This window comes from Phyllobates terribilis, unplaced genomic scaffold (genome assembly GCF_046119375.1).
Source record: "Phyllobates terribilis strain yellow unplaced genomic scaffold, ASM4611937v1 Scaffold_11__3_contigs__length_659146591, whole genome shotgun sequence".
Lineage (NCBI taxonomy): Eukaryota > Metazoa > Chordata > Amphibia > Anura > Dendrobatidae > Phyllobates > Phyllobates terribilis.
Window position 1 is genome coordinate 363977116 of NW_027362771.1, and position 20755 is coordinate 363997870.

Consider the following 20755-nt stretch of genomic DNA (forward strand, 5'->3'; position numbering starts at 1 on the left):
TTGTGTATCACATAGGGTAGTATGGAGCTACATGGACGTGTCAGAAGGTAAACAAGATGCTGCCTTGTGTATTACAGGGGGTAGTATGGAGCTACAGGGACATGTCAGAAGGTAAACAAGATGCTGCCTTGTGTATTACAGGGGGTAGTATGGAGCTACATGGACATGTCAGAAGGTAAACAAGACGCTGCCTTGTGTATTACAGAGGGTAGTATAGAGCTACATGGACATGTCAGAAGGTAAACAAGATGCTGCCTTGTGAATCACAGAGGGTAGTATGGAACTACAGGGACGTGTCAGAAGGTAAACAAGATGCTGCCTTGTGTATCACAGAGGGTAGTATGGAGCTACAGGAACATGTCAGAAGGTAAACAAGATGCTGCCTTGTGTATTACAGAGGGTAGTATGGAGCTACATGGACGTGTCAGAAGGTAAACAAGATGCTGCCTTGTGTATCACATAGGGTAGTATGGAGCTACATGGACATGTCAGAAGGTAAACAAGATGCTGCCTTGTGTATTACAGAGGGTAGTATGGAGCTACATGGACGTGTCAGAAGGTAAACAAGATGCTGCCTTGTGTATCACAGAGGGTAGTATGGAGCTACAGGAACATGTCAGAAGGTAAACAAGATGCTGCCTTGTGTATTACAGAGGGTAGTATGGAGCTACATGGACGTGTCAGAAGGTAAACAAGATGCTGCCTTGTGAATCACAGAGGGTAGTATTGAACTACAGGGACGTGTCAAAAGGTAAACAAGATGCTGCCTTGTGTATCACAGAGGGTAGTATGGAGCTACAGGAACATGTCAGAAGGTAAACAAGATGCTGCCTTGTGTATTACAGAGGGTAGTATGGAGCTACATGGACGTGTGAGAAGGTAAACAAGATGCTGCCTTGTGTATCACATAGGGTAGTATGGAGCTACATGGACATGTCAGAAGGTAAACAAGATGCTGCCTTGTGTATTACAGAGGGTAGTATGGAGCTACATGGACGTGTCAGAAGGTAAACAAGATGCTGCCTTGTGTATCACAGAGGGTAGTATGGAGCTACAGGAACATGTCAGAAGGTAAACAAGATGCTGCCTTGTGTATTACAGAGGGTAGTATGGAGCTACATGGACGTGTCAGAAGGTAAACAAGATGCTGCCTTGTGAATCACAGAGGGTAGTATTGAACTACAGGGACGTGTCAGAAGGTAAACAAGATGCTGCCTTGTGTATTACAGGGGGTAGTATGGAGCTACATGGACGTGTCAGAAGGTAAATAAGATGCTGCCTTGTGTATCACATAGGGTAGTATGGAGCTACATGGACGTGTCAGAAGGCAAACAAGATGCTGCCTTGTGTATTACAGGGGGTAGTATGGATCTACAGGGACATGTCAGAAGGTAAACAAGATGCTGCCTTGTGTATTACAGGGGGTAGCATGGAGCTACAGGGACATGTCAGAAGGTAAACAAGATGCTGCCTTGTGTATTACAGAGGGTAGTATGGAGCTACATGGACGTGTCAGAAGGTAAACAAGATGCTGCCTTGTGTATTACAGAGGGTAGTATGGAGCTACAGGGATGTGTCATAAGGTAAACAAGATGCTGCCTTGTGTATTACAGGGGGTAGTATGGAGCTACATGGACGTGTCAGAAGGTAAACAAGATGCTGCCTTGTGTATTACAAGGGGTAGTATGGAGCTACATGGACGTGTCAGAAGGTAAACAAGATGCTGCCTTGTGTATTACAGGGGGTAGTATGGAGCTACATGGACGTGTCAGAACGTAAACAAGATGCTGCCTTGTGTATCACATAGGGTAGTATGGAGCTACATGGACGTGTCAGAAGGTAAACAAGATGCTGCCTTGTGTATTACAGGGGGTAGTATGGAGCTACAGGGACATGTCAGAAGGTAAACAAGATGCTGCCTTGTGTATTACAGGGGGTAGTATGGAGCTACAGGGACATGTCAGAAGGTAAACAAGACGCTGCCTTGTGTATTACAGAGGGTAGTATGGAGCTACATGGACGTGTCAGAAGGTAAACAAGATGCTGCCTTGTGAATCACAGAGGGTAGTATGGAACTACAGGGACGTGTCAGAAGGTAAACAAGATGCTGCCTTGTGTATTACAGGGGGTAGTATGGAGCTACATGGACGTGTCAGAAGGTAAATAAGATGCTGCCTTGTGTATCACATAGGGTAGTATGGAGCTACATGGACGTGTCAGAAGGCAAACAAGATGCTGCCTTGTGTATTACAGGGGGTAGTATGGATCTACAGGGACATGTCAGAAGGTAAACAAGATGCTGCCTTGTGTATTACAGGGGGTAGTATGGAGCTACAGGGACATGTCAGAAGGTAAACAAGATGCTGCCTTGTGTATTACAGAGGGCAGTATGGAGCTACAGGGACGTGTCAGAAGGTAAACAAGATGCTGCCTTGTGTATTACAGGGGGTAGTATGGAGCTACATGGACGTGTCAGAAGGTAAACAAGATGCTGCCTTGTGTATTACAAGGGGTAGTATGGAGCTACATGGACGTGTCAGAAGGTAAACAAGATGCTGCCTTGTGTATTACAAGGGGTAGTATGGAGCTACATGGACGTGTCAGAAGGTAAACAAGATGCTGCCTTGTGTATCACAGAGGGTAGTATGGAGCTGCAGGGACATGTCAGAAGGTAAACAAGATGCTGCCTTGTGTATCACACAGGGTAGTATGGAGCTACAGGGACGTGTCAGAAGGTAAACAAGATGCTGCCTTGGGTATTACAGAGGGTAGTATGGAGCTACAGGGACGTGTCAGAAGGTAAACAAGATGCTGCCTTGTGTATTACAGGGGGTAGTATGGAGCTACATGGACGTGTCAGAAGGTAAACAACATGCTGCCTTGTGTATTACAGGGGGTAGTATGGAGCTACAGGGACATGTCAGAAGGTAAACAAGATGCTACCTTGTGTATTACAGGGGGTAGTATGGAGCTACAGGGACATGTCAGAAGGTAAACAAGATGCTGCCTTGTGAATCACAGAGGGTAGTATGGAACTACAGGGACGTGTCAGAAGGTAAACAAGATGCTGCCTTGTGTATTACAGGGGGTAGTATGGAGCTACATGGACGTGTCAGACGGTAAACAAGATGCTGCCTTGTGTATCACATAGGGTAGTATGGAGCTACATGGACGTGTCAGAAGGCAAACAAGATGCTGCCTTGTGTATTACAGGGGGTAGTATGGAGCTACAGGGACATGTCAGAAGGTAAACAAGATGCTGCCTTGTGTATTACAGAGGGTAGTATGGAGCTACATGGACGTGTCAGAAGGTAAACAAGATGCTGCCTTGTGAATCACAGAGGGTAGTATGGAACTACAGGGACGTGTCAGAAGGTAAACAAGATGCTGCCTTGTGTATTACAGGGGGTAGTATGGAGCTACATGGACGTGTCAGAAGGTAAATAAGATGCTGCCTTGTGTATCACATAGGGTAGTATGGAGCTACATGGACATGTCAGAAGGTAAACAAGATGCTGCCTTGTGTATCACAGAGGGTAGTATGGAGCTGCAGGGACATGTCAGAAGGTAAACAAGATGCTGCCTTGTGTATCACAGAGGGTAGTATGGAGCTACAGGGACGTGTCAGAAGGTAAACAAGATGCTGCCTTGGGTATTACAGAGGGTAGTATGGAGCTACAGGGACGTGTCAGAAGGTAAACAAGATGCTGCCTTGTGTATTACAGGGGGTAGTATGGAGCTACATGGACGTGTCAGACGGTAAACAAGATGCTGCCTTGTGTATCACATAGGGTAGTATGGAGCTACATGGACGTGTCAGAAGGCAAACAAGATGCTGCCTTGTGTATTACAGGGGGTAGTATGGAGCTACAGGGACATGTCAGAAGGTAAACAAGATGCTACCTTGTGTATTACAGAGGGTAGTATGGAGCTACATGGATGTGTCAGAAGGTAAACAAGATGCTGCCTTGTGTATTACAGAGGGTAGTATGGAGCTACAGGGATGTGTCAGAAGGTAAACAAGATGCATTCTTGTGTATTACAGAGGGTAGTATGGAGCTAAAGGGACGTGTTAGAAGGTAAACAAGATGCTGCCTTGTGTATTACAGAGGGTAGTATGGAGCTACATGGACGTGTCAGAAGGTAAACAAGATGCTGCCTTGGGTATTACAGAGGGTAGTATGGAGCTACAGGGACGTGTCAGAAGGTAAACAAGATGCTGCCTTGTGTATTACAGGGGGTAGTATGGAGCTACATGGACGTGTCAGAAGGTAAACAAGATGCTGCCTTGTGAATCACAGAGGGTAGTATGGAACTACAGGGACGTGTCAGAAGGTAAACAAGATGCTGCCTTGTGTATTACAGGGAGTAGTATGGAGCTACATGGACGTGTCAGACGGTAAACAAGATGCTGCCTTGTGTATCACATAGGGTAGTATGGAGCTACATGGACGTGTCAGAAGGCAAACAAGATGCTGCCTTGTGTATTACAGGGGGTAGTATGGAGCTACAGGGACATGTCAGAAGGTAAACAAGATGCTACCTTGTGTATTACAGAGGGTAGTATGGAGCTACAGGGACATGTCAGAAGGTAAACAAGATGCTGCCTTGTGTATTACAGAGGGTAGTATGGAGCTACATGGACATGTCAGAAGGTAAACAAGATGCTGCCTTGTGTATTACAGAGGGTAGTATGGAGCTACATGGACATGTCAGAAGGTAAACAAGATGCTGCCTTGTGTATTACAGAGGGTAGTATGGAGCTACAGGGACATGTCAGAATGTAAACAAGATGCTACCTTGTGTATTACAGAGGGTAGTATGGAGCTACATGGACGTGTCAGAAGGCAAACAAGATGCTGCCTTGTGTATTACAGGGGGTAGTATGGAGCTACAGGGACATGTCAGAAGGTAAACAAGATGCTACCTTGTGTATTACAGAGGGTAGTATGGAGCTACAGGGACATGTCAGAAGGTAAACAAGATGCTGCCTTGTGTATTACAGAGGGTAGTATGGAGCTACATGGACATGTCAGAAGGTAAACAAGATGCTGCCTTGTGTATTACAGAGGGTAGTATGGAGCTACAGGGACATGTCAGAAGGTAAACAAGATGCTGCCTTGTGTATTACAGAGGGTAGTATGGAGCTACATGGACATGTCAGAAGGTAAACAAGATGCTGCCTTGTGTATTACAGAGGGTAGTATGGAGCTACAGGGACATGTCAGAATGTAAACAAGATGCTGCCTTGTGTATTACAGAGGGTAGTATGGAGCTACAGGGACATGTCAGAAGGTAAACAAGATGCTGCCTTGTGTATTACAGAGGGTAGTATGGAGCTACAGGGACATGTCAGAAGGTAAACAAGATGCTGCCTTGTGTATTACAGGGGGTAGTATGGAGCTACAAGGACGTGTCAGAAGGTAAACAAGATGCTGCCTTGTTACTAGGCATTAGAGCAAGAGCAGAACTATCCTCTTAATGTGGGCATTAGCTCCCTCAGGGCAAACATCTCTGAACAATAAAGGCTTTAATCCCTTATTAGGCTGCACTAATCCCCAAAATCTCAACCTGGTTGTTAACCAGTCAAGTTCTTTAAATGTAACAGATTGCCGCTATTGTGTAAGGAAAAAAAAATCATTACATTTGACTAAATAAATTCCACACAGACATTTATTCGGAGCCTTATTTGCCGTAATGGCAGTGAAAGTATTCAGCGTTTGTAATCATTAGATAATTGATGATTTGTTTAAAAAAATAAATGCTGCCACCAATGATGAAGGTGAATGCTGCTCTTTTCCTAAATCTAACTGTTGGGCACATCAACTATGGAAATGGGCAAGCGCACTACTTCAGCGACAATGAGGATGGTTTTCCTTCCTCCTTAACTTCCAGTATGTCATTTACATTGAAGATGTACCTTCTACAATTAAGGGAATCTCCTGCATTTGATAAATTTCCCTTTGTAATCCTCCGGATTGCAGAGTATTTTTTTTTGTTTCCAGTAGCCCTAATATGTATAGAGTTGCTCACAACGATGAGTGCCATGAGTTACACGTCATGACCCTGTGAAAATCTGCATTGTGACCTGGTACACTAGAGAAGCTATAGTGTGAGAATCTACATTATATTTAGATTGAGAGGTTTCCTGTCACTTACAATTTCCCGTTGCCTGGCCTCCTCCGCTTGTTCTTCCAGGTACAGCTCTTGACGCATCTGCTCAAGTTCGTCTCTCTGTTGCTGTTCTTTTTGGATATGCCCTGCAAGCTAATATAAAAAATTATCACTGGTTATTTCTATAGAAAACACATATGAACCTACAAAAAGATATCCCGTTCCTCTAAATGCATTTTTAGTAAGGAGTAAGTAATCTGGCTACACTCACTTTCACATCATAAGTGCAGTAGGTGCACGATAACTGCAGCTTCTGTGATCCGGCAGATATCTGTAGATGTGACATCAACGGCCACATTTAGCTCCCTCTTTATAACTTTTACAACATGGCTCTACTTCTTAGCATTACTAAAATTAATTTTAACATTTTTATGGAGACCGGAAGAAAAATATAGGTAAGTGGGAGGTGGTTTAAAAGGCATTTTCTGAATGTGGCCATGCCAAATACCGGCCAATGAAGGGGAAATGTCACATATGGGCACTGATGCCTGAAAGAACCGCCAGGTCCTCTGTCACACAAGATGGCACAAGTATGGCAGGTGGTATTTGGTGGCCTTATTACAGATTCTGCACTACGGCCCAAGAGCGCTACTGACTTCAAAGAGTTGTAAGAGTGCTGGTCTACCTTTAAGCTACAAATAATAATTACAAGTTTCCCTAGATTAAAACGGCGTGAACGTGTGGCTTAATGCAGGTTATAAAATAGGGTGCACTATGAATTATATTGATAAAAGGGTTTATCTATTAACTTATCCTTTCTGATTTAATATATCTTTTAGGGCTGTGTTTTGAAATGTGACGTGCAGGAGAAAGAATTAATAAAGGTTTTCGAAATTTACACTGATTTGTCCTCCACTAATAGGATCTCCTGTATTTTATAATTTGGTCAGCATCTTTGGGGAGTCTGGTTGTGTTTGACTCATTTCTTCATCTCATTGATCAGTACCATGTCCTGAAGAGCCTTTTTCTTCTCCTCCTGCTCTCTAATTTGTGCCATGCGGTCCTCCTCTCTCCTCTGCTGCATGTTAGCAAAGGCTAAGATCTTTCTGTTCTCTTCTTCCATCTTCTCCTTCTCCATTTTTCTCCAGGTGTACTGCTGCTCTTTGAATTCCTCTATATATCTCTTTGTAGCATTCAATTTTTCTAGTTTCAATTGCCGCTCTCTGTAGAAAGAAAATATAATGTACAAAAAGTTCCCCAGAATATTGAATAGATTTAATTTAGCTTTTTTTGAGAGAAATTATAATTTCATTGGCCATTGCAACTCAGCTTGTTGAATGAAACAGACCAAATGTTACAATACAAATTCAAATACAAATATTGCGCTTAAAAGGGTTTTCTCATCATCATGAATTGGTAAAACAGCAAAGTCCCCGGAGCAGCTTTTGATTAGCCGGGCTAGCAAGACGTCATCATTCCAGTCAGCCTGGCTAATGAGAAGCCTTGCCGGAGATCCCTGAAAGTAAGAGATTCCAGAGCGCCTGTCCATCAGCCAGAGACTACTAACCTAGCGGATGGACCAGAGTCCTGCAAATTGATCTACCCATCTCTAATTACTACTACAAACTAGAAAGTAACAACCTAGTTCTTACTACTACTAGTATGGGCTACATACTATTACTATTAGTTACTCAAACTGACATCATTCTGATGTTTGATTTTGATATCTGATCATGTCCTAAAATGGACACTGTATGTAGGGCTCCCTTCTAGTGCCACAGATTACTACTACTATTAACTTTAAACTACTCCTGGTAACTACTATTAGTTACCAACTACTACTTTCTAAGTACGAATTACTGCTACTATTTACTATCACTTAGCAACTAACAGTTGCTTTTACTACTTCCTACTATTACAAATTCTTTACTATCACTACGACATTACTATTTACTACCTGCTAGTAACTATGAATTACTACTACTTTCAAATTTTTCATTTACGTTGAATCAAGGTCCTTACTACTAATACTTTCTAATGACTACTACGTCCTACAAATCACTACTACTAATTATTACTTACCAACTAAGCCCAAACTAAATAAATTCTCTAAATCTAAAAAATAAATGGAAAAAAAATAAACCGAGCGTTTCAATTGACTGTTTTAGCAGTGGTGGAAAATACTTTGAAAAGTTGCAACGTTTTTTGCGTAAAGCAAAGTTGCGCAAAATTTGGCGACTTTTGGCGTTTTTACAGTAGTTTGATGCAGCTCTACCACAATGTGTGACGTTAGGGAGGAGTCAGTGTGGGGTGTTGCTACTCCAGACCCTCAAATTCAGCATAAGTGCTGGCTAGTCTTACGTCAGAAATGTTATTTCAGTCCCCGACTAGAGTAAAATTTCTGGCGAGGTGCATGGCGCTGAGAAGATGAACCTAATTCATTAAGTGGAATGTGCCCGGTAATGAATTCGGATTGGAGCATCTTATTTTTGCACACTGCTTATTAAGATTGGCGTACAATGCTCCAGTCTTAATGAATCAGCGCCAAAGTTTTTACAAGCTATGCTAGTTTTATGTAAGTAGGCAGACTCCCTTCTGAGGTTGGTTTTGAGCTTTCTTTCACCCTCTTCCCATTATGCCCAGTGCAATCCATCTCAGTTTCCGATAAATGCTGGTAAAGTAGAATGTAAAAATGTGAGATCTTGCTAGTTATCACAAGATCACATGGCTGTAACTAACAATATTGCTGTTAAATATGAATTACAGCAGTTACCTATATATTATATCGATTTATAATTGCCATAATTACAATTTAACAGGGATCTTTTTCGTCACAGCCATGTGAGCTCTCGATAACTAGGAAGATTTCACATTTTTGTCATTATACACCTCCAGGCTTTATAGTAAAATGATATGGGTGGCACCCGGCATTGTAATGTAAGAGGAAGTTTGATGCGAACTTCAGAAATGAATTGGCCTAGCTGCATGTGATGAAAGCCGGCCGGTGGGTGCAGCTCTCTGGCGCCCCCTTACCTCTCAGGTCAGTCAAGGTACTGCACCTAGAGAAAGTAGTGCCAGGAAGCTGCAACCAGCGCAGGGAACACGGTAGTGTGTTATCCCTTCAACGTCACTAAACCGTAACGTCACTACACAGCACAACTCGCTAGCGCCCTCTTAGCCTCAGGTCAGTCAAGGAACTGCACCTAGGATAAGCGGTCGCCAGGGAGACTGTCCTGTAACCTACTGGGTATCGGGGCCCTCTGTAGTGAGGGCGGTATATATATCTTCCTTGGCCGCGCCAGGAATATATATATCTGAACCTCCGACCGTCACTACCAGCCTTCCCCAATCCCCAGTTGGTATGCTGCCACCAGTCCCTATTTTAGATATACGCCCAGTCCGTGAATGGGCCTATATCGGGTCAGGAACCAACCCTGGGTAGCGTTTTTGGCTTGAGCCGAGCTCACACGGACGTGCGTTCGTTATGCAGAATAAAAGGCAGGCCCACAATTACTTGAGGTAATTGATTATAATAATACACTAGATACACGATATACAACTAAATATACACAGGTATAAGGTCAGGCTAAACTATACAACAATGGAATACAACACACAGAATCACCACAGCATATCAGTTACCGGTTTCTTGATTTTCTTGTGACGCAGGGAGAGGATTCTGCGATCGCAGGCACGGTTCTTTGTTACAGGCTGAGGCCTACCACCGCATGGTCAAACTGCTCCTCCCCTTGGTGGCCTCAGCTGGTGCTCAGATGTTCAGCACACCACTCTTGGGTCAAGACTGACTTGTCTCTTGTCTGTCCTGCTATCTTACCTGCCCCGTCCCGCCCACTGCTGGTGAGGTCAGCTGGCTCAGTCTCCACCCTCAGGTCTAACTTCGATCAGAAGCCCAAATTCTATGGAACCCAATAACTTCTTCTGGGATGGTCTCATGATACCCCCAGGGGTTCCCATGGATTCGGGCCGCCGTAACCGACCTTTTGATATCAATTATGATACCATACGGTCCTCAGGAATGGCTCCGCGCTATATCTTGGCTTCCAGAGCACGTACAAACGTCTACCGCGGAGGCTGGTGTGCGCAATGGCTCCGGGACGCCGTGATATTTTTTTATTGGCCCATCCCACGCAACATGCGTGTACTATTCATGTTTCTATATCTTATGCCTCCATGCTTGTGACAGACAAAGAAACTAGTCCTATGGGACAAATGGTCAGGTACAGATAGACGAAGCACCCCCCCCTGCTGGCTGTGTTTCCTCTCGAAGTCTTTGAAGCTCCTAGCATTCAAGTGTTAAGTAGGCTTCTTATCTTACAGGAGCCTGGATGGGGGGAAACTATCTAGTTGACGTTTTAACAGAAGGTCCCAAGGGTGGGGGCTGCTGAAGTGTGGCCATCCCTGGATATGATTTATCATTACCAAGATGGCGGCTACAGGTTCATCACACCTCCCCCTATACGAGGGCGCGAGGGGGTAGCACATTCCTGTGTTCCCCCGTGCGTCCTTCTGCACCCTCCCCTTGCCGGGATAACCCGTCAGCGTTACCGTGGTCACGGCCTCTTCTGTGGCGAATGGAGAAGTGGTACTGCTGGAGAGCGAGGCTCCAGCGTAGCAACCTGCCATTCGACCCAGAGACCGTGTGTAACCAGCTGAGGGGGTTGTGGTCCGTCTCCACGGTGAAATGGCTCCCGTACAAGTAGGGCTGCAGACGCTGCAGGGCCCATACAATTGCCAGGCATTCTTTTTCCACCGTGGAGTAAGCCACCTCCCGGGGCAGTAGCTTCCTGCTCAGGTACAAGACAGGATGTTCCTGGCCTGTCGTGTGGACCTGACTTAGCACAGCACCGAGGCCAAAGTCACTGGCGTCGGTCTGTACCACAAACGGCCGGTCGAAGTCGGCAGCTTGCAGTACAGGGGAGCTACTTAGGGCGGCCTTGAGTGCCCCGAAAGCTGTCTCGCAGGCGACTGTCCAGTCGACTGCGACGGGCAGCTTCTTCTTGGTGAGGTCCGTCAGGGGCTTGGCCAGGGTGCTATAGTGTGGGACGAACCTCCTATAGTACCCGGCGGTCCCCAAGAAGGACATCACCTGCTTTTTGGTCCTAGGAGTGGGCCAGGATGCGATGGCATCCACTTTCCCCGGTTCTGGCTTCAGAACCCCCCCGCCTACCCGGTGACCCAGGTAGAGGACCTCACTCATGCCCAGCTGGCACTTTTCCGGCTTGATGGTCAAGCCTGCCCGGTGGATCCGACCGAGCACCTGCCGCAGGTGCTCTAGGTGATCCTCCCAAGTGGGACTGAAGACTGCAATATCGTCCAAGTACGCAGCCGCGTACCCTTCAAGTCCCTCAAGCAGCGTATTGACCATCCGCTGAAAAGTGGCAGGGGCATTCTTCATGCCGAATGGCATCACTGTGGACTCGTACAGTCCAAAAGGGGTGATAAAGGCAGAGCGTTCCCTTGCCGCGGGGGTCAGAGGAATCTGCCAGTACCCCCGGCTCAGATCCATGATGGTCAGGTACTTAGCCCCGGCCATCCGATCGAGCAGGTCATCGATGCGTGGTATGGGGAACGCATCGGTGGCCGTTACAGCGTTGAGCCCCCGGTAGTCCACGCAGAACCGTGTAGTTCGGTCCTTCTTTGGTACGAGGACTACAGGCGAGGCCCACGCGCTGCTGGATGCCTGGATCACCCCCAGCTTCAGCATCTCGTCTATCTCTTGGCGCATGTTTCCCTGCACCTCGAAAGAGACCCGATATGCTGAACGCCGGATCGGCGGGTGATCGCCAGTGTCCACGTCGTGGACAGCCATCTCAGTCCTTCCGGGCAGGCTGCTGAACAGCCCCCGGAAGGGGTGCAGGGTGGTCCCCAGCTGGGACCGTTGGTCCTCCGTGAGCTGGTGGCCAACCCCCACATCCTCGATGGACCCACCCGCCTTGGCTTGGGTGAGCAGATCCAGGAGGGTTTCTACCTCTCCTTCCTCGGGAAGGTTGCACACTGGGTGGGCAGTCGCTTCCCGCTCATGATGAGCCTTCATCATGTTCACGTGGAAGGCCTTCCTCCTTCCACGGGCGTGATCCAGGGTGACCAGATAGGTGACGGCATTGAGTTTCTGGTGCACGAAGTAGGGACCTTCCCAGGCTGCCTGAAGCTTGTTCTGTGGTACGGGGACCAGTACCCACACCTTTTGACCCACCTGGTAGGTCCTCTCACAAGCATTCTGGTCGTACCACCGCTTCTGGTCGGCCTGGGCCTGGGCCATATTGTCCTGCACCAGCTTTGCCAAGGCCATCATCCTGTCCCGGTGGCGCACGACATACTCGATGACCGACACCTCGGGGGTGGCCAAATCCCCTTCCCATGCTTCCTTCACCAGAGCCAGGGGGCCCCGTACCCGTCGCCCGTACAGGAGCTCAAAGGGGGAGAACCCCGTTGAGGCCTGCGGAACCTCCCGGTAAGCAAATAGGAGGTGTGGGAGGTAACGCTCCCAGTCTCTCCCGTGGGAGTCGACCAACATCTTAAGCATCTGCTTTAAGGTGCCATTGAACCGCTCACACAGGCCATTAGTCTGTGGGTGATACGGGCTGGCCACCAGATGTTGCACCTGCATTTGCTTACAGAGGGACTCCATCAGCCGCGACATGAACTGGGTCCCTCGGTCGGTGAGCATTTCTTGGGGGAAACCCACTCTGGAGAAGATCTCCAGTAAGGCGGTAGCCACCTTGTCGGCCCGAATGGACGACAAAGCTACCGCTTCCGGGTACCGGGTGGCATAGTCCACTACCGTGAGTATGAAGCATTTCCCGGAGTGGCTGGGAGTGGACAGAGGTCCAATAAGATCCACAGCGACCCTCGAGAAAGGCTCTTCGATGATTGGCAGAGTTACCAGTGGGGCTTTGGGGCGCGGCCCCGCCTTCCCCACCCTCTGACAGGTGTCACACGAACGGCAGTAAGCACCCACCGCGGCTCCCATCCCAGGCCAGTAGAAATGCTGAGCTATCCTGGCCTTGGTTTTAGCGATCCCTAGGTGTCCGGCCATCGGAATCTCGTGTGCGATCCGCAACAATTCCGCCCTGAACGGATAGGGTACCACTAACTGTCGGTCCCTGGGCCACGCCTCCGGTGAACCCTGCTGGACCGTTACCCGGTACAGCCGTCCCTGGTCCCAGACCACCCGCTCGCAGTCTGACTCCATGGGAGGCTGTGCCGCCTGTTCCTTGAGAGCTTTCAGGCTGTCGTCTGCTTCCAACGCAGCCTGAAATTCCTGACTTGATGTGGCCAGAATCGACGAAACTGCCACATCCTCTGTCAGCCCCTCCGGGCATGTCACCTGGCCGCTGTCTGACCCGGCAGACACTTGGTCAGAAGTGGGGAAGCCGTCGGACCTCTGCAAGGCTCCTTGGGCTCCGGCGCTCCCACTCCTGGTGACAGCGGCTATGACCGCTGTGACCGTGGGTAGTGCCTGCTTCCCCTCTGTTTCTGACCAAGCCGCCCGATCAGGCAGGCTTCCTAGGCCTTTGGACATCTCGGATGTGGGGAACTCCTGCCCTGGGGTCTTACCTGGCGGCTCCTCTCTTGGGACACCCCCACCTCCCATGGCCTGTTCCTCCCCCTGCAGTGGGCCTATACTCAGCAGCCTGGATACCCCTGGGAGCCCTACACTGCCGGTAGCTGCCCCCCTCTCCATCCCTGAGCTTCCCTCTACAGAATCCTGCCCGCCCCCTCCCTCACCGGAGGACAAGAGGTCACGGCACGCCGGCTGAGCACCTCTGCGGGCATCCCCACACTCCCCACCTGCTTTCACTAACCCTGTTTGTGTTGTGTCTGTGCAGGTGTTACCCTCAGGTTTCACTCCCTCCTCCTCAGCAGGACACACACTACATACAACATGGTTGGCATTAGCAGCAGACAAATCAATACACTCTTGGGGGGCCGAACTTGGGGGTTCAGAGGGTACATACTGCGATACTAGACGCCCCAAGTCGGTCCCTAATAAAACATTTGCGGGAATATTTGGCGTTACTCCCACCTCCCGCATCCCCCTTCCGGCACCCCAGTCCAAATACACCATGGCAACGGGAAGTGCCGGCTCCACGCCTCCAACCCCGGAGACGGAAAGAGTCTTTCCTGGTACCAAGTCCTGGGGGGACACCACCTCAGGCCGTACCAGTGTTCGTTCAGCGCCAGTGTCCCGCAGTCCCATGACCGCAGAACGGCCTATGGTGACGGGTTGGATGTTGTCCAGGGACCTACCACCACCCCCTCCCACACACAAAACATTGGGCGCTCTCTGGGACTGGGATGGGGTCTTTTGGCGCTGGGGACACTCAGCCCTAAAGTGTCCTGGTTTGTTGCATAGATGACAACGTCTTACGTCTGGTCCTTGCCTGGAGAGGGCAACAGGGGGATACACCCCTTGTGTTCTAGGGGCCGGGGAAACAGGGGCATGACTGGGCTTACCCCCTCTCCAGGTGCTGCTGGCAGACTTCTTCAGCTCAGGCGCCCTGTTATTGGCATACTCGTCTGCCAGGGCGGCTGTAGCAGAAGCCCCTGTTGGTTTTCGGTCACGGAGGAACTGTCGGAGGTCCTCTGGGCAGTTCCACAAGAACTGCTCCGTGACGAACAGTTCCTGGACCTCCTGGCGGGTAGTAAGCGCTAGACCCGAGGTCCAGTGCTCTGCGGCTCTCAACAGCGCCCGCATATGATCGGTCCAGGTGTCCTTGGGGCCACGCAGCAGGCTCCGGAACTTCTGGCGGTACGACTCGGGAGTGAGGTTGTACTGCCGGATCAGGGCCCGCTTGATGCAGTCGTAGTTCTGTACCTCCCCGGCAGGTAAGTCCCCCAAGGCATCCAGGGACTTACCCCTCAAACGGGGGGTCAGGTATCTGGCCCACTGATCCCGGGCCAGATGGTGCTGAAGACAGGTCCGTTCAAATGCCACCAGAAAGGAGTCCAGGTCCCCATCCTTCTCCAGTAGAGGGAAGTCCTCAGCTCGGACTTTGGACGACTTGGTCTCCTGATGGGTTGGTTGCTCTAGCGGAAGCCCCCGCTGGGCCAGGTCCAGTTGGTGCTGGCGCTCCGCAGCTCGCTCTGCACGCTCCGCAGCCTCCCGGCGCTCTGCAGCTTCACGCTCCGCAGCCTCCCGGCGCTCCGCAGCTTCGCGCTCCTCCTCCGCTGCCTTCTCTGATGCTGCCAGGAGGGTTTTGTAGACGGCATCGCCATGAGACTGGAGACTTGCCATAGCCGCTTGTAAAAGGGCTTGTGATCTGGACAGGCTGGGCTGGGTAGGTGGTGGGCAGCCCACTGCAGGACCGTATACTGGGGACTGGCTCCCTGAGGTGCCCGGGCTGGACTCCTCCTCGCCATGAGTAACAATGTCCTCCCCTCCTGCCACACGGACCGTAGCATTAGCCTCCTGCAGGGTCTTGCTCCTGGTGCCGTCTGCCATCTTGGTAACCGACACCGCTGCAACCCTGAGTTTGCACACACCTTGTTATACTTTTAGCCTGACCGTCTAACGTTGGGCTGACCTTAAGACTCCAGCAGTGGAAGTTACCACTGGCAGTCTTTAGTGCCTGGGAGTAGGGGTCCCACAACACTATTATTCTGCAATCCCACCGCTCTGCCACCAATGTGATGAAAGCCGGCCGGTGGGTGCAGCTCTCTGGCGCCCCCTTACCTCTCAGGTCAGTCAAGGTACTGCACCTAGAGAAAGTAGTGCCAGGAAGCTGCAACCAGCGCAGGGAACACGGTAGTGTGTTATCCCTTCAACGTCACTAAACCGTAACGTCACTACACAGCACAACTCGCTAGCGCCCTCTTAGCCTCAGGTCAGTCAAGGAACTGCACCTAGGATAAGCGGTCGCCAGGGAGACTGTCCTGTAACCTACTGGGTATCGGGGCCCTCTGTAGTGAGGGCGGTATATATATCTTCCTTGGCCGCGCCAGGAATATATATATCTGAACCTCCGACCGTCACTACCAGCCTTCCCCAATCCCCAGTTGGTATGCTGCCACCAGTCCCTATTTTAGATATACGCCCAGTCCGTGAATGGGCCTATATCGGGTCAGGAACCAACCCTGGGTAGCGTTTTTGGCTTGAGCCGAGCTCACACGGACGTGCGTTCGTTATGCAGAATAAAAGGCAGGCCCACAATTACTTGAGGTAATTGATTATAATAATACACTAGATACACGATATACAACTAAATATACACAGGTATAAGGTCAGGCTAAACTATACAACAATGGAATACAACACACAGAATCACCACAGCATATCAGTTACCGGTTTCTTGATTTTCTTGTGACGCAGGGAGAGGATTCTGCGATCGCAGGCACGGTTCTTTGTTACAGGCTGAGGCCTACCACCGCATGGTCAAACTGCTCCTCCCCTTGGTGGCCTCAGCTGGTGCTCAGATGTTCAGCACACCACTCTTGGGTCAAGACTGACTTGTCTCTTGTCTGTCCTGCTATCTTACCTGCCCCGTCCCGCCCACTGCTGGTGAGGTCAGCTGGCTCAGTCTCCACCCTCAGGTCTAACTTCGATCAGAAGCCCAAATTCTATGGAACCCAATAACTTCTTCTGGGATGGTCTCATGATACCCCCAGGGGTTCCCATGGATTCGGGCCGCCGTAACCGACCTTTTGATATCAATTATGATACCATACGGTCCTCAGGAATGGCTCCGCGCTATATCTTGGCTTCCAGAGCACGTACAAACGTCTACCGCGGAGGCTTGTGTGCGCAATGGCTCCGGGACGCCGTGATATTTTTTTATTGGCCCATCCCACGCAACATGCGTGTACTATTCATGTTTCTATATCTTATGCCTCCATGCTTGTGACAGACAAAGAAACTAGTCCTATGGGACAAATGGTCAGGTACAGATAGACGAAGCACCCCCCCCTGCTGGCTGTGTTTCCTCTCGAAGTCTTTGAAGCTCCTAGCATTCAAGTGTTAAGTAGGCTTCTTATCTTACAGGAGCCTGGATGGGGGGAAACTATCTAGTTGACGTTTTAACAGAAGGTCCCAAGGGTGGGGGCTGCTGAAGTGTGGCCATCCCTGGATATGATTTATCATTACCAAGATGGCGGCTACAGGTTCATCACACTGCATAAAAAGTGCATAGTGTAGGCAGTTTATTTTATATTGAGAATTTCTGGTGGCAAATTATTTTTCAAGTAAAATTTCGTTACCCTGGTGAGGGGTCCTCCTATATAGCGGAGCTGAAATATTCGTTCTTTGTAAAAGAGCGCCCACTATAGGTTTCTTTGGCATATTACAGCACCTATTGTCTACTATTCATCTCTACATGCTATGCAGAGTCAGATTCAATTGAGCTTACGTTTGATCTTCTTCATAAATCTTCCTCACAATTTCATCAACCAGGATCTTTTCCCTTAGGAATTCCTGATAAGCCTCCTGCCTCGTCTTCTCTTTGTCTTCCAGCTGTGTTTCTAGCTCTCTCTGGTAACGCAGCTTCTCCTTGTAACGTCTCGTCTCCTTGGCCAGCTCTTCTTCTGAAGCCCTTTCATGTTCTTCCTTCATTTTGTGAGCAATGTCAGAGTCTCGTTTCTATTACGAAATGGCAAAAACATCAAAAAGGGAAATTAATGAATGGCAACTAAAATGGAAAGAGGTCAACTACAAAAGGTTGTTAACCTTCCCAACCAATGCTCTTGGTGCTTCTTCCAACTTAATGGCGAATAAGCCAAAGCAGCCAATAAAAAGAGGTGGACTTTTATTATTAATCAAATCTCTTAGACCTGATGAGACTAGTGTATTTACTTTGAGAATTCATGTCAGAATAGCTGTATAATCCTAAATCCTTAATCCGAAAATAAAATTGAACATTTAAAGAGTACACAGCAGGAAACTGCACTAACAAGAGAAAGTGGACGAGTTCAACCTTTAACTGAGAATGTGTCAGTGAGCTTGTTCTGACAATCTAACAGGAATGTTAGGAACTCTTATGTCTTTTTCTGAGCTCCTCTGAGCCGATTTATGGCCACAAAGTACATTAAAGTTCAATGTGCAGAGAAACAAAAAAGCCAGTATAAGCCAAATGGTGCAAAATGTGTAATGAAACAAAGTTGCAAAATTGATTTTTAGCCCAAATTCCATGCTTTTAAGAAAAAAAAAATTGGTCCAAAAATGTGAACAACCTCTGTAATAATGTATGCAGCATTTATTGTTAAATTTGGCGATAGATTCGCTTTAAATAATACTATTGTGCATAATAATATAGATCTACAGAGAATACAGTACTTTACCATTTTCTCATAATTAAGAAGTTCTTTTTCAGCAACTTGAGCAGCCCTCTCCCTTGCTAGATAGGCAGACTTCAGTTTTTGTTCCAATTCCCTGAGCTCAAGGCTGTAAGAAAACAAAAAGTCATAACACGATCATCTATAAGAAATGTAACAGCATCGACTGAGACATTATCATACAGCAACAATACACTGATCCATACAATTATAAAAAAAACTTTCCCTTTCTTGCAGCTGATAGCCAACTTAAAGGGAATCTGTCACAGGTTTTTGCTACCTCATCTGAGAGCAGCATGAGGTAGGCAAATAAAAACTGAATCCAAGGATGTATCACTTAGATTACTGGGTGCAGCTGTTCTGAAACAATCAGCATTTTTAGTTTTAGCAATGAAGCAGAGCTGAGAAAGTTAACCCCGCCCACACCAGGCACTGTATATGCAATGTCTATAGACAGTGAGGTGCTCATCATAGGAAGGGGTGTGTCAGACTAGGGTTGCTGTGATAAGCTCCTGGTGTTAAAACAATCATTGCATGCAAACAAAACCATATAGAGCTTGATAAGAGAGGCATCACTGAAATCTGTGCCTCATCAATTTCAGATCGAGTAGGTTTGACACCTGACAACCCCCACAAATTAGCTTTAAGCAGGTCCCGTGGTGACAAGAAGTACACAGTGTATGGAGCTGTAACTCACTAGTTCCATACACTAGCCTGGTGCTAATTTCCGATTTTTTGTGAATGGAAGTTGCGCTGCAGTATTTAAGAATGGCCAGGACACAGTGTAGTGAGCTGTGCTGCTCCGGCTCTGTACGTTGTATACTTTTGGCCATGGAAGTGCTGACATATGATTGGGAGAATGTCAGGTGTTTTAGGGAAGGGTCATCCACATCGTATTTGCCTTTAGAGAGGAGTTGCCAACATTACTGACATGTCTGTTTAACCCTTTAATGCCCAATGACTTTGGAGCAGGCTCAGACGCAGAGCCTGCTCCACAGAGGGCAGATGCCATCTTTATTATATAGCTTACCTCTGCCTCTAACAGCAACGATCGGTATGCCTTGGCCCGCCCAGCTGATTCAGAGTGAATGCCAGCAGGGAGAATATAACTTCCTTTTCTCCCTGCAGCCACACTTTCCATTACACAAACACATATATTTAAAACGTTTTTTTTAAAACAAAGGTTCACCATATTTTGAAAAATCACTATGGCAATAAAGAAGTGGTTTTATAAAAAAGTAAATTTTATTCATAGATCGATATAAAAATCCATAAAATAGAAAGGTACTAAAACAAAAAGGACATATACCTATTATATAGATGCGATTAAGATTAGGCAAAGTGTGTGTATTCAACACATCTAATGCACGAAAAAATTCCTCATATAGTGCCTTAAATATTTTTCAAGTATATTGCTTAAAAAAATATCAAGAAAGGCGGGTGTATGGCAAAATATAGAAGAAAGGATCCAATCAGCACCTGCAGTATATTGCAATTTAATCTGCCTGTTTTTGAGAGAGAAATAAATAAATGGTGGCTGCTGACCATGTGAAACATAGAAGCTCAACCATACCTGGAATCCCTCTATTCATAGACAGAAAAAGAAGGTGCATAAATTCCCTGATTGCGTTTAATAATCATTAATGTTAGTAACTTTTACCTGTAGATGGTAGCGTCCCTCTGCCCCAACGCGCGTTTTGCCCAGCTTCTTCAGGGGCAAAAAAAACATTTTATATACTAAGTATGACCCATATTTAGGAGTGTTGTTTAATATTTGGACAAATATGATATATTTAAAACGGTATTTTCCTTCAGCTTGGTTGAAGGTTAATGTATTTTTTTGCTGACAGGTTGCCTACAAATATAAGTTATTATTAGAGAAATAATATTCCTTACCTGTTCTCTCGTATTTGTTGCCTCATTTTCTCATCTTTCAGTTGCTCATTCTTTATTCTCGCCAGCTCCTGTGCCATTCTTTCTTCTTGCTCAAGCTGTAACTCTTTAAGATGTTTGCTTTCTTCAAACTACATTTAGAGAAAAGGAAACCTATGAAGGTATTTTAAGATAAGTAACACATTCCATTGATTTTCTATAATGACAAAGCATACTTTATAACATAAGAAACAATGCCACACTAGTCGATGGGCCGGGTCAGATTTTGCAATTCATTCCACTTAAAGAGTCAAGTCAAAAGTGGTCAGTTTTTGCTCCCAATGCTCCCCTAAATATTCAGTTTTTAGTTGTTTTTTTTAAATCGGCCATATGGTTGCAGAGATATGGGACTTTTTATTTAGTACTAAATGTTATGTTTTTTTAAAAGGGGGAGTTGCTGACAAGATAAAAAATTTAAAGC

At 47.4% G+C, this 20755-nt stretch overlaps 1 protein-coding gene across 1 annotated transcript in view; it reads right to left on the reverse strand.

Moving 5' to 3' along the window:
• Positions 1-20755, reverse strand: part of MNS1 (meiosis specific nuclear structural 1) — a 62158-nt gene that overhangs the window by 22958 nt on the left and 18445 nt on the right. Inside the window, exons 3-7 of the mRNA XM_073652919.1 lie at positions 20299-20426; positions 18409-18511; positions 17481-17710; positions 7121-7337; positions 6160-6267 (exon numbers count right to left, since the gene is read on the reverse strand). Coding sequence (XP_073509020.1) covers positions 6160-6267; positions 7121-7337; positions 17481-17710; positions 18409-18511; positions 20299-20426 — 786 coding nt within the window. The remainder of the gene's footprint in view (positions 1-6159; positions 6268-7120; positions 7338-17480; positions 17711-18408; positions 18512-20298; positions 20427-20755) is intronic.